We start from the raw sequence: 16603 nt of genomic DNA on the forward strand, positions 1-16603 counted from the left end.
AGTTCAGCGATCAGAATTACATTCTTGATCAAACTCCTACCATTAACTTGCAACCAAGCAATCAGACAGTGCCAGCTTTGTGACTCAAACCAGTAAGATTTCTTCCTGCGCCTTCCTGTCTCCCTCCTCACTTGCAGTCTGGATAAGCAGCATCAAAAAAGGATGCCTAATTGGGCAGTTGGACAGTCACAGAGTAACTCAAAACTTGGAGAGAAAAAGAAAACACACAGAGAAGGGGTGCTGTTGAATCAATGCAAGTCCTCTGTCAATTATGCAGCCTACTTAACTAGATGGTCCATGGGTTTATCTTTAGACTGAGCAGGTCTTTGTTGTCAGATCAGTGGGACTGACTACACTTTTCCCTGAATAAATACTTTATTCAGCAGTGCCATGTGTGTCCCCCCTCTGAGTTGCTTTTCCCTCCCTGTGCTTGGCTTGTTGAAATGCAGCAGCTCTGTTCATCGATGTGATTCTGTAATTCAACCAGGCTCATTTAAAGCAGATCCTTCAGCCCTGCCTTCTGTTTTGTGGGTGCCTTTTCACTAGCTCTGTCCATCCTCCTCACTGTGAAGGGGTTTTGGTGGAAGGTCTGGCAGTGGTAGAAGCCATCTCTGATCATTGCTGGCATCGGTGCTGTCGGGTCCTTCATCCTGATCTAACCAAGCTTTTCCTTCTGCTTCCAGGCCAAGGAGTGTGGTCAGATGCAGAACAAGTGGCTCATGATAAACATTCAGAACGTGCAAGATTTTGCCTGCCAGTGCCTCAACCGTGACGTGTGGAGCAACGAGGCTGTGAAGAACATCATCAGGGACCACTTCATTTTTTGGCAGGTGAGAAATTGCCTGGGGATGGATGTGTGGCTTAACTTGCCTTGGGAGATGGGACAGTGGGAAAAAAATTGAATTATTTGGAAAAGATAGAATTCTCCAGGTAAACCTGCAGAAAAAGTGTGTTTCATGGAGTGTATGTAGTTTATGGATGGAGGTGGAATTCATGGATATGCATCTGAAGGCATAAACTGCCTTTCACTTGTGCAAACAAGATATTACCGTGTATTTTCTAATACATGGAGAGCTAGAGGATTAATTCCAGCTTTTCAGAGTTACAACTGTGTGTACCATTTGCAGTTTATACTGTAGAAGAGAGAAAAACTCTGTGCATTTTCAAGGTACAGTTTGTTTTGTTCCCTCTCCAGCCACTAATCTGCCCAATTTTGTAGGTGTACCACGACAGTGAGGAAGGACAGCGGTACATACAGTTTTACAAATTAGCAGATTTCCCTTATGTCTCCATCCTGGATCCCAGGACAGGTAAGACAAGTGGCAGCTGCTTTGCCTGGAGTTATCCCATGAGTTATCCACTGACAGTTGTAAGCTGGAATGCTTTCCACTGCAGACTGTGTTACACTTGGCTGAAGAATCTCAAGGACTGACTCAGCATGTTCCCAGAGGAACTAAGGGAATTAAACACCCAAAACTTGCAGAAATTTTGTGTATTTGAAGCTTGGCGAGTATTTTGCTTGGAAAGTGAAAATAGTTCCATCTGGTGGAAAAACTCTGAATTCTTTTTTTGAAGTCTTTCAAAAGCTTCTTGAAGTCATGTGATGAATAACTACAATATTTGTAATTGCTGCATGAATCTGCTTTCTGCTCCTCCCATAGAGCTTTGTGAGGCTCAGCAATGACTTTAAATTGCTTCTTAATTTTGAAATACTATTTTGCCTTCGAGTTTTTGTTTTGTTTTGCTTATTTTTTACCTGAACAATCAAACTTCTCCCTCTCCCTACAGCTCTTTCAGAGTTCTTGCTATTTCTTCTGTATCCAGCAGCTTCTTTTATCATCATGTAATGCAGCTGCCTGGTTATATAATGTCAGTCTGGTCTCCTGTTTCTAAGGACTGAAATGATAGAGATGAGACCTCTGTGTAGCTGACTTAAACCACCTGAAAAATACATACATTTTTTAATATTGCAGCTGAAGTTAGAATTCTCTTCTTAGCACTTTCTTTCTGGGAACAAATGCTGTTTGCCAAAGGTTAGAATCAATTTGGCAAGAATGGAGAAATGCTTCTTCATAAGCTCAGTGGTTTGGTTTTGAGGCCAAATTCACCATTCTGTGCTCACGTTCTTGTAGGTTAAAAGAAAAGAATGGAAAGAAATTGTGTCTGTATCCATGTCTGTCCCTTTTCAAGGGGGTGGAAGGAGGAAGCTCCATAATTAGCAGGTGGTAGCCTGTGGGAAGCTGCAGTTCCTCAAATAAGGACTCTTGCAGCAGTGGTTTGGTGTGCTTGATGTGAAAAACGCCAATCACTTGTTTTTAAAATTTTAAAAGTTTAATAGTAATAAAATGGTTGTAAAAATAGTAATACAATTAGAGTAATAAAAACTTGGACAATTTGGATTAGGACAATATGAGACAATAGAGACAAAGAGTTACAGACAGTCTGGGTACCTTTTTCTGGGCAACATAAACCCAAAAAAGGACACACGTTAATGGAGGATTAACCCTTAAAAACAGTAGCCTGTTGCATATTCATACACCTCATATATAATGGATAAATTCCATTCAAACACAGGATTCTGTCTAGTCAGTGTCAGCTTCTTCCTGTGAATTCTAAAGGCATCTTCACGGCTGAGCAAGGCAGGAAGAAGGTTGTTTCTCCTGATAATGGAGTAATAAATTCTTCTCTGAAAGATTTAGGTGTCCTGTGGCTGCTATCTCAGTGGGAGTACCTCATTCCTCTCTTTAAAAGAGAAGTATCTTACATAGCATAGTTTCTATTTTAACATTATGTTATAACCTAAAACTATATTTCACATACTGCTTAAGAAAGTTAACACAGCATAACCTTCTAACATGACACATATAATATTCATTTTAATATTTGCGAAAAGCCAATCATAAAATATGCATTTTTCACATTTGACCACTAAACTGCAGCGTTTTGCTGAAATTTTGTTTGATGGCACCTTTTGTTCCCTAGGCCAGAAGCTCGTGGAGTGGCACCAGTTGGATGTGACTTCTTTCCTGGACCAAGTGACCGGGTTCCTGAGCGAGCACGGCCAGCTGGACGGCCACTCCAGCAGCCCTCCCCAGAAATGCTCCCGCTCAGTAAGTGTGGCGCTCCCTGGAGACAGCCTGGAGCAACACTCTGACCTGTGCTTGTCCAGCTCTCCTGATTTCCCAGACACACTCAAGGAGTTTGTGCAGGGGCATGCAGGAACTCACCGTGCCAGGGAATGCCTTCTCCTGGCGTCACTGTTTGTACTTCTGGCCCTTGGTTTGGATTTAGCAGAGTGTGAAAAGAATATTGATTACTCCATGCAGAACTCCAAGGAGAAGCCACTAAGTAATTACAGCATGCCTAGCTTTCCCTGCTGTGCATTCCTGACAGGCTTAGTGCCTTCCCTTCTGGAAGACTGATGTCCTTTTTGTTTTCAGTACATGTTTGAAGGCAGTTGTGATGTGTGTGTTGTTGAATTTGCAGGGTCCTCAGGACAAAGGAGGAATTGAGAATCTGACTCCTTGTTCTTAGAAGGCTAATATATGATACGTGATATGATGATATGATATGATATGATATGATATGATACATCACATTATATTATATCACATAACATTTTTTTTATAACTATATTATTATATTATATCATATATTTATATGATTATATTATATTATATTATCGAATGCTATACTAAAACTATACTGAAGAATAGAGAAAGGATACAGACACAAGGCTTAACAAGAATGATGATGAAAATTCGTGACTCTTCTCCAGAGTCCAACTCAGCTGGACATGATTGGTCATTAAGTAAAAACAATTGACATGAAACCAATCAAACAATGACCAATTAGTAAACAATCTCCAGACCACATTCCAAAGCAGCAAAACACAGGAGAAGCAATCAGATAATTATTGTTTGAATTTCTCTCTGAGCCTTCTCAGCTTCCCAGGAGAAGAATCCTGGGCAAAGAGAAATGTCGCTGTCATATTTTCAGAAAATATGCCAGTGACATGTTGTGTGCATCCCACAGGAGAGTCTCATCGATGCCAGTGAGGACAGCCAGCTGGAAGCTGCCATCAGAGCCTCCCTGCAGGAGACCCATTTTGATTCCTCCCAGGCCAAGCAGGAGAGCAGGTCGGACGAGGAGTCGGAGTCAGAGCTTTTTTCTGGAAGTGAAGAATTTATTTCTGTTTGTGGCTCTGAGGAGGAGGAGGAGACAGAGATTCCAGCCAAGCTGAGGAAGTCTCCACACAAGGACTTGGGGTATAAAAAAGAGGAGAGCCGGAGGCCTCAGCCTGAGCCCTCTGCAAGGACTGAGCCTGGGACAACATCAAACCACAGAGTCCTGCCCTGCATCGATGCAGGGGCTCTGGAGGAGTCACCTGACAAGCCTGAAAGTACCTTCCGGGGCCTGGATGTGAATGGTAAGTGCTCCTTTTTATTGCTTCTGTTGGGGCTTTTTTGCCTGAAACTGTTCATAGACTGCCAAGCCTGGTTTCGTCCCTTCTTTTAAAAATCCCTTCTGATTTCCTCCCTGCTTGCCAGCAGACGTGTGAGTGATCCAAGAGCAGCACCACTTGGGCACAGCAGTGCCCCAGCCTGCAGAGCCTTCTGGGTTCCCTGACTCAGGTCCTGCCCAGGAGTAAAATCTACTCTGGTGTAACACAGGTGCTCTGGGCACTCTGCCTGGGGTCAGTCACTTGGAAGAGTCCTGAGCCTGATGTCTGCATTTTGATCATTGTGGTAGCATTTTATCTCCACAGGCTGGAACCTTGTGTTTGTCTCCAGTCCCTCGCCCTGCTGTGCTGTCCCACCTAAAATCTAGCTAGGAGCTCAACTCAGCTGCCCTGGTGTTAACTTGTGATAATTTCATTTGTGTAGGACCAAAGGCACAGCTGATGCTGAGGTATCCAGATGGAAAGAGGGAACAAGTTTCACTGCCTGAACAAGCTAAACTTCTGGTGAGTGGACTTAATGGGAATCCTTGTCTGAGTAAAGATGAAACTGCAGAATTTCTGTGCCTGGGGAGACACTGTTGGAATCAGATCTGGTGGGAGAGGTGTATCCAGGGAATGCCTGCACTGTGTTCCATGTCATTCCTCTCTGGTAACTGCTGGCTCTGTATGTCTCCACTGCAGCTTGGGTTTTGTGTGCGCTCCAGTGTCTTCCTCAATCCCCACACTGCTCATTTCCATTGTAAAATTGCTCTAAATGGCTTTTGCATTAATTGTTAATTGCCATAAAAGCCTCTCAGCTTTCTCATTTCTGGGGTTTTGTTTCTAAAAGTTGTTGGTTCCCATCAACTCAAAGGCAAAACTCAAATTAGACTCAAGGTAAAATCAAAGGCAAAACTCCCCATTCTCTGTCTCTCCCATCATACTTCCACCCTCCCTTCTGGACATGGATGTTGGAGCAGACTTTGAAGGAAGTTCTCCCAAAACAAATGTATTACACAATGTGGTGGTTTTGCATGGGAGGTAGCATTTTGGTCAATTACTGTGCCTCAGATGTGTCTCAGCTGTGCTTTGGGCTCCTCACCTTGGAGAAGTCCATGTGAATGGCATTTCCATCAAAATATTCCAGGGAGCAGAGTGTAAAGACATTACTGTGCTCCTGTTTGCCTTGAGTTTTCAGGAGCCAGTAGCCAGTTCAGCTCATTTAAATGTAGTCAGTCTAACAGCTGGAGTCATAGGGAAGGCAAAAGCACACCTCATCAGAAGGATTTTATGTAGATTTGGGAGAAAAGTGTCCTGTCTCTGACAGAAAATGGGGCTATTGCCTAGTCAGCAGCTCTAGGAGTGTACAGAGTCCTCTGCCCATGTTCTCATCCTTGACTCTCCTGCTTGAAAATAAAAGAGAAAAAAAAAGCTTGACTGCCTTTTGAATGCAGCTTGTTAAGTAAATTTGCATATATTATTAGACATGTAGCACTTTTGAATACTTAAGCAATTCATTTAAGGCAGTACAAAGTGTTAAATTGAAATAAACCCTGGTTTGGTTTGGCTCCTTTTATCGACTTTGGAAGTTAAAGGAAATTTATCTCAGCATATGATTTCCCTTCCGCTCTAGAGTCAGCAGAGGAATTTTGCTGAGTCAAGGTTTGTGGGTAAAGACATCTTTTGGTTGCAGAGCTGAACAAGCAGCATTTGTGCTCATCTCATGTGATCTTCTGGAGCCTTTCAGTCAGATCCAGATTGAGTCTCAGGTGTTTCTTTGTGAACATAATTTCCATACTGATTTTTTTTTAGCCTTTAGTTGCTTCCATTTTAAAGCTGGCCAGAACTAGCAAAAGAAATTGCTTAAGGAGACAGTTGCACTTCAGTTTTAACTGATGAAACTGGTTATATTGATCAGTTTGAACAGATGATATAAAACATAAAAAAATGTTTTATTTTTAATCATTGTGTTGTTATTGACAAAACACTGGCTTCCTTACACACATTATTTCCAGGAGGTGCTTATGTTTCCAGTATTACCATGATGCCCTTTCTTCCCCTCAAGCCAAAAAAAAAAAAGTTGATACTTTTTAAAGGAAAACAGGATTTTTTTCCCATTCTGACTTCTGTGACACTGGTTTGCCTTCCTTTCTCCCCAGGCTCTTGTGAAACACGTGCAGTCCAAAGGATACCCCAACGAGCGCTTTGAACTGCTCACCAACTTCCCCAGGAGGAAACTCTCCCACCTGGACTATGAGATCACATTACAGGAGGCAGGCCTGTGTCCTCAAGAGACTGTCTTTGTGCAGGAAAGGAATTAGCACTGTGGCCTGAGTTCTCCCAGCCTTCCTCCCTCTCCTCTTTGCCTGGGACAAGAGTGGTTAAATATGCAGTTAAGGGTCGTGGGATTGCAGTGCTGGAATCAGGCAGCTGACTGGCCCTTCCTTCTCCCTCCTCCTCTCTCTCCCTCCCTTCTCCCTCTCTAGTGACCAAATGAGAGTGCTCAGAATTTTATTTTCTTCCTCAGCTGCGGAAAGCATTGGGAGGAACATCTTCCCTCTGCTTTCCTGGAATAAAGTAAAACAGTGATCTGTGTATCCAGCATGCTGGAGCTTGGAGTGGCCATAATACACAAACCCTTCTCGCTGCTATTCTTAAATCTGTTTTGTTTAATTTATTTTTGAAAAGAGTGTGTGATGAGGCATGGAGGCATCTCTCTGTAAGGAGAGGGCATAACCTTCAGGACAGTCTTTCCTTTGTTTGGATTCCCTACACAAAAGGTCTCCATTAACCTTCCAGCCTTCTCTTATCCAACACTCTAGTTTTGGAAAGGAGTTGGGTTGAGCCATGCTAAAATGCTCTCCTCCACCTAATTCACAGGCTTCTAGATTGCCCTGCATGTTTTCCTCTTGCTTTAAATTGCCAGTGGACATAGTGAAAAAAACAACCAACCCCCCAGAAATCCAGCTGTGCTCCATTTGGGATTGACTGCTTGGCCCAGAGGGAAAGCTGTGAGTCCAGTGCTGGAGCAGAACCAGCTCCTTGGTGGGGGTGGATGGGTTATCCATGTTCCCTTCCCTGCACCCTCAAAGTGTCTCCTTACTTGCTCTCAGGATTTTGCAAATAACAAGGGTACTGTAAAGGTTTTGGATTCTCTGAAAACACCTGCCACAGAGACCTGACAGTCAGTTGGCTTTTTTTCTAGGAGTGAGTGGCTTTACAGGGGTTTTACAGCACTGACAGCAGTGAGCATCAATTAATGCTTCATAAAACACTTCCCAGCCTGGTGGCTTGAATTCCCTGGGATGATTTTTGTTCTATTTCTGTGTTTATGTACTATTACTTACCTCTAAATTTGGAGGGCTGCATGGAAAGCTGCTCCTTGGTGCAGGCTTTCCTTTTAGCTCTGGAAGCTGGCACACAAGTCAGTGCCCTGGTTTTCCTCCAGTGTCTTCTCTAGACATGGAGCTCTTGGCCAGTTGGTATTTCAGCAGATGTTCCAGTGGGACAGGAGTTAACTGGCACAGCCCTCAGCACAGGGTGGTGCATTTGTGTATTTACAGCTAAAAACTCAGTTTAACATAGTCTTCAATCACTGAAGAGAAGGCACATGGGACCTGGCATAACTGCTGACTTTTTCTGCCTCTCTCAGATGATTGTCTTTGTTAAAGACTTCAGTAGTCAGAAATTTATATTTTCCAGTTTTCGAGATGTTTTGCCTTTGTTTTCACACTAGCATCTGTACTTTGGAACCTTTAAATGCAAGAAAACACAGAAAATGTCTGGCATTCCCCATGAAAACTTCAACTCACAGCTGTCTCCTCTCCTAATTGAGCTTTGACATGTAATCATGCAATTGTAGAAGTTGATTTCCCTTTCTGCTGCAGGATGTAGTGTCAGGAAAGCAGATTTTCAGGATCTCAGTTTCCTGATCAGTGGTTGATGTGACACCAGATGTCATCTTTGGTTTGTAAGACATTTGTAAGACACCCAGGTGTGGAGGCTGCTCCCAGAAGGGAGAAGTGAGGGGGCAATCTTGTAATCTTGTGTTTGGCCTGTGAAGCAGCAGTGACACCTCTGGACTGAAGCATCCTTTAGTCCTGCATATCCAGACCCCTAACTCACATCTCCACGTAGTCCTAAAGCTTCCAAAGCAGCCCCAGCTGTCTGGTTGGAATAACAAGAACCAGGTGTGATTTATTGGCACCTTCCCTCCCCTGCCCCTCCTGGGCCTGCTCCTGTGTGTGGGGCTGGGCTGAACTCTGTGATGAGACCAGGAATTGCTCAAACAGGGGAAAAGAAGATAGGGAAGTTGAACATTTACATTGAAAATGGCATTTTCTCATGGTTTCTAGGAGTTTGTTCTGTTCCAGGAAACTGGGTTGGAGTTTTTCTATCTGTTTCACAGTGTGTTTTTTTCTATCACCTTTCTTTTGCTTTGCTTTGAGAGCAAGAAAGAGAAAAAAAATTTTTAAGGAATACATATCCCTGCATGTGGCTCTTCTCTTTGTTCATTCCTCTCTCTCTCTCCTTCCCAACCCAAACAAACCCAGTGCCACACATCAGCTGTGCTGTGGGGGCTGAAAGCTGATGAGAAACTGCCCCAACCAGGACACAGCCTCTTCATCTCTCCATCCCTTTGGAGGAATGTGTTTTGCTGGCCTGAGGAATGTGGTTGAAAACACAAATCAAGTCCTGCCTGGGACAGGACAGCTCATGGCAATGAAGGTGATGGGTTGGGCAATGTTTAAAGAGTCACTTCTAGATGTGAAATCTGAAGCTCAAATTGCCTTTGCTGGAAAAAATGTGTTAGATTTGGTTGGGAAATACGATGTTGACCTGTGAAGGACAGAGGAAGCCAATCCTTCAAAAGCTGTGGTTTGTGGCTTCCTGTGTGTGTCACTGGGTCAGGATTTGCTGCAGGGGCTGGTTGGCAGCAGAGCAGCAGCAGTGCATGTGGGCAGTGCAGGTTTTCCTGAGTGGAGGGAGAACTGTCAGGGCTGTTTGGTTTGAAGCTGGAGCTCCTTGCTGCTGGTGGAGATGTTCCTTTGCCTGTGTTCTTCATCTAACACAGCTTTCTTTTGGGATGTAAAACACATCCCATTTGGTCACAACCAGGATCATGGAATAGAAGGGGAAACAAGCTCTGGCTTTCCCTGCCAGGTGCAGCTGACACATTTCCTTCCCATTTCAGAGGCCCACAGGAGGATTTTGGATTTTTTTTGATGCTATGTGCTCTTAAATCAAGCTGATTGACCAGCCTCAACCTCACAGCATTCCCCACTGACCTGAAAAGGGCAGGTAGAGGCTGTGCCAAACATTTCTGGCCATACTTTTGTTATTTTCTTTAGGATTTGAACAAAATTCTGTGACTTTTATGATTTCTGACATTCATGGACTGCAGTGCATTTCTTTTCCTGGTAAATCACTTCAGTTAACACCACTGATCTTAGAGGAATGTCCAGGATTTGCAGGTGGCCTTGTAAAATACAGTTGTCTGTAAAAGGCATCCAGATGTACCATTATTCCTAAGTAGATCTAAACAGGAATTTTCCATCAGCTCTTCCCAGAGCTCCCTGACCTTCTCCTCACTGTTAGGGAAAGTGACACCTCTCCTTTGTCCAGCTTGTGTTTCACAGGGTCCACGTCCTTCAGAGCTGATTTGTACACTCAGCCTGCCCTGGCACTGCTGCTGTGGTTTGTACCTTTGCAGAAAAACTGGGTTTGGTGCAGGTTTTAGTAACTCAACCTCTCTGCTGAAGGGTCTCAAATTCCTGTTCCTATCAGAGCACTGAGCTGCTTCACTGGGACTCGAGCAACAAGGGCTAAATTAAAACCAGTTTTCTTTTGGGGGCAGGGCAGCATTTTGGGCTGTTTGTCAGGTAGCAAACTGCAGAGATGCTTGAAACGTGGTGGTTTTCTGGTAAACCACATAAAAATGAAATATGAACATAGGGACCTGTGTAGGAATGTCCATGCGAGTGGGAAGATCTGTATCATTTCAGGGCCTCATCACTTCATTTTTATTCCTTTTTAGTTTATACTAAATGTCACTATTTTCTTCTGGTTTAATCCCTGTTTAGTGAAGTTGATAAAACAGGTGTTCCAAGAGGAGAAGGGGTGGCAGAGATGTGCTTCAGGTGGGTGAAGGGCAAAGTCTCTGTCCTTAAGGACTGACTGTGCCTTGTCTGGCTGTTCCCACAGGCTCAAATCCAGCCTCTGCTCTCCCTCACCCTTTCTATTTATTTATTTTCACAAGTGATTTTCTATAAGTGGAACAGCTCCTGTTTCAAAGCCAGCACAAACTGATGCTGAGCCCTGTGCTGGCTGCGTTGTTGGAAGCACCCACAGGGCTGTGTGGGTTTGGAGCTGGTGAGGTTAATGGATGCTCTTTCTGTGCTGACTGTTTTTTCCTGTCTCCTCTTGTCCTTGGGATGCTTGGTGTCTGTGCAGTCCCAACAAACAGAGCCATATTTATCTATTTACACCCACAGGGCTTCAGTCAGAGACTGCTGCGCCTGACAGCAGTGCCTCGACCTGCGTCGGGTTATCCCCTGTGTTCATGGGCACCCTGGGAGGGAGGACAGAAATTGGGGATTTGGTCACTGACAGAGCGCTGGCAGTGTCCAGAAAAGCCACTTTGTAACTCTTGTGAAACGGTGCCCACATTGAAGGTGTGGAACTGAAACTGTGTGGAGCAGGGGATGAGGTGCTATTTTATAGACCAGATTTACATGAAGAACATCTGGGTAAGACTCTGCTCAGAGACAGCAGACTCTAGGACAGATGGTTTTTAAAAATGAGGCTGTTTCCTGGAACTGGGGAACATCCAGTTTCTAAGGGACAGCTTTTCACAATGGTCAGTTTATTCAATAATGGCAACTTCACATGGGAGGAGGGAGAGGATTAATTTGGAAGTTTTCAGCTCACTGTGCTGGGAGGGACCAAACTCAAGGAAACCTCTGATCTATATACACAACTGCTGCATTTTTTATAAATATATGTAAATGTCCTATTGTAATATTTGATCCTGGAAATAAAACAAACTGTTTTCAGTAGCTTTCTTCAGCTCTTGGTTTTTTTGGGGTTGGGGTTTATTTGTTGGTTTCCTTCTAATGGAAGTCTGTCCCTGTGTTATTTGTGGAGTTCCTGAGTCTTTCCTTAAGGATACTGGGCTAGAAGGATAAGGATCTGTTGATGTCAGCACTGCCCAAGAAACCTTCAGGCTGTTGTAGAGGACGGAAAATCTTGAAGTGAGACAAACTTACAGGACCTTGACAGGAAAAATACCTGTATGAAAACTAACATAAAGAGGCAGGGCTAGGATTTTCCATCCTTCCCAATGAAAGAGCAGAGGAAATGGGGGTTTCTATTCTGAGCTGTCAGTGTCCTCCTGGTACAGGTGGTGGCAAGGCAGAGCCTCTGACTTATGGAATTTGGGCTCCTTGGGACATTCCTGTTGTGGTCTGGCATGAAATGCTGAGGAGCAGGGACCCCTCTGGACCAGGACTTGGCAGGTACAGTGGAGAAATAGAAATTAGGAAATCAGTTTTGGGTCATCCTCATGTTCCTGACTGTAGGTGGGACTCCACTGTGGAGCTCAGCCCCTGCCATGGTCTTGTAGCTGGAAAACCCTGAACTCTTCACACAGCCTAGGAAAATATTTCCAGTTCCAACTGAGTCAGGAATATTTACATCAGTCTGCAGGTCAAGGAACTGCAGGGATACTTCAAACTCAAAATACCTCTTGGGTTTCATTTACTTATTTTTCCTTTCTGTAAACTTCAGCTTTTCATGGGGTTGGTTTATCTGAACTGTAAATTCAGGAGACATTTGTAAGCCCTAAAGGGAATATTGTCCAGCACTGTGTTGGTGTTTCCTCAGTCAGTTCTAGCCACAAACACCCTGCAGGGCTTTGTCTGAGGGGATTTTGGAGAAGTCTTGGCTGAGTAGTGGCACAAACAGATTTGCAGATGCTAAGGACAAGAGTGGGAGAGCCAGAGGGGTGCTGAACATCCTCCATCCAGGAGCTGCTTTGGCACTGAACGTTTCCATCCCACCAGGTCAGACTCACCTCAGTCTCTGGTTCTCCTTGAAGCCAAACCACTCTTGAGACCCAGCCTGCTGTGCAGATTCCCCAGCCCCAGAGGAGCCTGGGGAGGCAAAGAGCAGGGAGATGAAAGCTCCTCTTCAGCTCTGAGGAACCAGCAGGAGCCCCTGGCCAAGCTGGAATTGCCTTAGGTGGCACCACGTTTGGCTGCACCAGGACTGGGTGACTTGGCAGCAAATTCCTTGCTGTGCTGACACTTTCCCAGTTGCACTCTGGTGTGAGAAAGGCAAGCACTCAGCTCCTCACGTGCAGGGCTAAAATTATCCTTCCATGAGGATTATTCTTATAAGGAAAAGATCAGCAGTGCGGGGAGGAGTGTCAGCTGAATGCTTCACACTTCCTGGCGTGGGGTTTTCTGTGGGTGATGGAGCAGATCATGTGTGTGCTGGGAACCTCAGGCTGCTGTGACGTAGGAAAGGCACAGGATGAGGTTGCAAAACATTTTCTTCCAGCAGAGTGAAAGATGGGTTCCCCTCTTTCGCAGTGAGAAAAGAGAGGAAGGAAAACTTGGACTCTGCTTACCCTGCATGCCTGGATAAATGTCTGTCTTCATTTTGGACACTGATTTGTCTTATTTAAGGATGAAATACTCTGAGATTAACTCAGGTGCTTGAGCCCAGTGCTAAGGCAGCCAAGACCTCAGGTTCAACCCTGCATGGGCCACTCAATTCAGTGTTGGCCTCCATGATCCTGCTGCATCCCTTCCCCTTCAGGCTATTCTGAGATTCTGTGACTAAAATGGGAATTCCTCTCCTGGTGCCAACTCTGATTTTCCTTTCAGAGGGACTGTCTGATAACCTGCTCCTCAGTTTATTTTTGCAACAGGAATGGAATTGCCTGCTGTAACTCAGCCTCACCCATTCATCTTTTCCTATGTGGCTCTTGGAGGGCTCTCAAAACTCTTCTTTGAGAAGGTTCTTCCTTCTGCCTGCACAGCCCACGAGCCATTCTTCTCTTTGCTTGTGCCACCTGCAACTCCTCTGCCAACAAAACTGCAACTCCTCCTCCTGCCAACAAAACTGCTCCATTTTTGCTATTTTTTGGTGCTGTTGTTTGCCTGACTCCTGTTCTCAGACTCAGAGGTCATTGATATTCCCCTGATCCTGTTCCTGACCATCTCTGTGGGAATTGGAGTTTCCCTGTTGCACATTAACTGCCAGCCGTGGCAGATAGGAAATGCTGATATCTGATGATTTATAATAATGAAGATACCCAGGAATAACCTTCCTCTCTCAATCTCATCACCAAGGCATGAGACACACACGTGGTGGGGATGCACTCAGCACCTGAGGAAAAGCTGAGACACCTGTGAGGAGCAAAGGGTGGATATGGCATGAGGGAATGTTTATTCTGAAGCTTTTATTGAATATTAGAGAGGAAAGCATTATCCCAACAGCTTGCTCCAGGAGCAACAATGTTCAATACTCAGGCAGTGATTGAGGCAGTTAGTGCAGACGTGGTAGAGGCCTTAAAATCTGAGGGTGTGCTGGTTTGGGTGAGCCCTGCAGGGTAAATTCTGAAATGGGGAAGAGCGAGGCAGAGGCTGGCTCATGCAGCCACTCATCCTTCCCTGGGACAGGGACATGGCCCGAGGGTCATGCTCTGGTGGGCGGCCCTTGGGGACAGAGGGAGGGGAGCACAGGCTGAGGTGTCATAAATAGTCACCCATGGGTGCTCCTCAGGGCTCAGCTGGGCTGGACACTGCTGCTCTCCAGGCATCACTCCAGGTAAGCTGGGAAGGGGGAGAAGCTCCCTGGGCTCTGCTGGAATCTCTGTGCTTTTGGTCATGGGGCTGGGCTGGCAGAAGGACACAGGACCAACCTGCTGTCCAGATGGACACAGGACCACCTGCCCTTGGGCTCTGCCTCCCCTGCACAGGGGTTTGTCTGTGCTGGCTGAGGAGCTGCGTGCTCAGGGGGTGTTTGGAAGGCACAGCACACCATGGGAGATTCCTGGGGGAAAGAGACTCCTGCCATCCCCAGGGAGAGGGCAGTGGTGGAGGGGAAGGAGAGTGCTTGGAGAGGTGGCAGAGAAATGAGCAGAAAGGTGAGAGGCCAAGCTGTGAGCTCAGAAGGGCTGGAGCTGTTCCAGAAGGTGGAGGGGAGGTGGGACTCAGCAGAGGGCACTCATGGCTGGGGCAGGAAACAACCACACACAACCCCTGGACTGCAGGTGGGGACTGAAGAGGGGCAAGAGGCCCTAAATTCCCTGTAACCAAGGCAGGGAGGATGGAAATCAAGAGAGGTGGGATTCCAGGATGTGTGGAGCTGATGGTGTGCTCAGGTGTCTCAGAGCCCTGTCCCTCCATGCTCAGCCCTCCCCAGTGCCCTGCTGTGGCTGGTCCCGAGCAGACTCCCTGGACTGGTGTCCCCCAGCTCCTGGGGCTGTGCCAGGGCTGGATGGGCTGCCCTGGGCTCCTCCCTGGCCCTGGGGCCCTGCAGGGGTGGCTGAGAGCTCTTCCACAGAGCCAACCATGGTCCCACAGCTGCTGCTGCCTTGCAAAGGCAGAGCAAGAAACAGCTTGAGCTGGGGAACCTGCGCAAAATGGGCTGCAGTCGAGCAGGAAAGGGGAAAATACTTAAGCCAAACTTCAAGCCAAGAGAGCTCAGGGTAGAAAACAGCTGGGAGCCAGCAGAGCAGCAAACCATGGTGTTTTCAGCAGTGCCAGAGTGACCAAAGGACATCCTGGACAGAAAGGGGCTTGTAGGTGCAGAAGAGAGGCGATTTTGGACAAGGTATCATCTGGAGATGGGCAGGTGCTTTCTAGATAGACTCAATAAGATGCCAGTGGAACTGGAGGATAGGTAATAATGTTTTCTTAATTAAATTTAATCGGTTTCATACTCAGACCTGAGGTAGGGACAAGGATGGAATTGCTGTTGGATTCAATTGGAGACTGATGGGCTTTCACAAGTCCTGTACAAGGATTTTGCCTCTTTCCTGCCCACTGTAAACCCTGAAAGCCAAGCTGAGCTGTGGTGGGTGCTTGGCTCCCTGCAGTAACATTTCCATACAATCTCTGACTGGTTTTGGTTGGAAGGGACCTTAAAAAAAAAAAAAAAAAAAACCCTCTCCCCCTGCCAGGAGCTGGGACACATTTTGGAAGAGCCACACAGGTCTTGGGGTTTGGCGTGGGAACACCAGTGCCCATTTAGCAAACAAGTATTAGAATTTCCACTGGAAATTGCCCCAAGTAGGGGCAGTGCCAGCAGGGTGAGCTGACACCCAAAAGCACAACCCAGCAACTCCCACCCACCCACCCACAGCTGTGAGATGGGCTCGGGCTGGGGAACCCTCGGGGCGCTGCGGGGCCGAATGCAGCCCCTTCCTCTCCTCCTCCTCTTCCTCCCCGTGCCCACACAGGACGGCCATGGGCGTGGGGAAGTGCAGCCGGATCGTGGGGCCCTGCCTGCTGGTGCTGGGCACGCTGTCCATGCTGGCCAGCATCCTGCTGCTGTTCCCGGGCGGAGCATCCCGGTACCTGCTGCAGGGACACCTGGGCCGCCACGCCCGCGCCCTGCCGGGGCTCTGGGGCGGCGGCATCGCCGTGAGTACCGCGGGGCACAGCGCCCTTTCCGCCGGCCAGGGGCACGGCCGGGGCATGGAGCGGGGCAGGCGGCTCCCCTTGGTCCCCCAGCTCCGCTTCTGTCCCCGCAGGTGCTGCTGGCAGCGACCCAGGGCACGGCGCTGGGCTGGCAGCGCCCCGGCTGCTCCGGCCGCCACAGCGTAAGCCAAGGGAGCCGGGCCGGGACAGCGGGGATGTGGCCGGGAACCAGCGGGGATAGAGCCGGGACAGAGGGGATGGAACCGGGAGACAGCTCCTCCACGGTGGGACAGGGCAGGGGTCTTCCTGTGCCACGGAACCGTGATCCTGCCGTGGGACAAGCAGGGATCCTCCTCTGGCCCCACAGTGGGACAGGGCAGGGATCCTTCTCTCCCCCGGCCTCCGGTGGGTTGTGTCGGGTCCCTCTCTCCTGTGCTGGGCACAGACCCTTTCTCAGGTGCCACGGTGGGATGTGGAACACTGCAGTCCTACAGCGGGTCCTGAGGCA

The 16603-nt window shown here is 47.1% G+C and overlaps 2 protein-coding genes across 2 annotated transcripts in view; both read left to right on the top strand.

Annotated features, from left to right (window-relative positions):
• UBXN7 (UBX domain protein 7) overlaps positions 1-9152 on the top strand; it is a 26622-nt gene extending 17470 nt beyond the window's left edge. Inside the window, exons 6-11 of the mRNA XM_005425056.3 lie at positions 684-830; positions 1220-1310; positions 2983-3110; positions 4036-4429; positions 4887-4966; positions 6601-9152. Coding sequence (XP_005425113.2) covers positions 684-830; positions 1220-1310; positions 2983-3110; positions 4036-4429; positions 4887-4966; positions 6601-6762 — 1002 coding nt within the window. The 3' untranslated portion in view covers positions 6763-9152. The remainder of the gene's footprint in view (positions 1-683; positions 831-1219; positions 1311-2982; positions 3111-4035; positions 4430-4886; positions 4967-6600) is intronic.
• Positions 9153-15824: 6672 nt separating this feature from the next.
• Positions 15825-16603, top strand: part of TM4SF19 (transmembrane 4 L six family member 19) — a 2444-nt gene continuing 1665 nt past the window's right edge. The window contains exons 1-2 of the mRNA XM_031060298.1: positions 15825-16098; positions 16209-16277. Of these exons, the coding sequence (XP_030916158.1) occupies positions 15922-16098; positions 16209-16277 (246 nt within the window). The 5' untranslated portion in view covers positions 15825-15921. The remainder of the gene's footprint in view (positions 16099-16208; positions 16278-16603) is intronic.

Source organism: Geospiza fortis, unplaced genomic scaffold (genome assembly GCF_000277835.1).
Source record: "Geospiza fortis unplaced genomic scaffold, GeoFor_1.0 scaffold118, whole genome shotgun sequence".
Taxonomy (NCBI): domain Eukaryota; kingdom Metazoa; phylum Chordata; class Aves; order Passeriformes; family Thraupidae; genus Geospiza; species Geospiza fortis.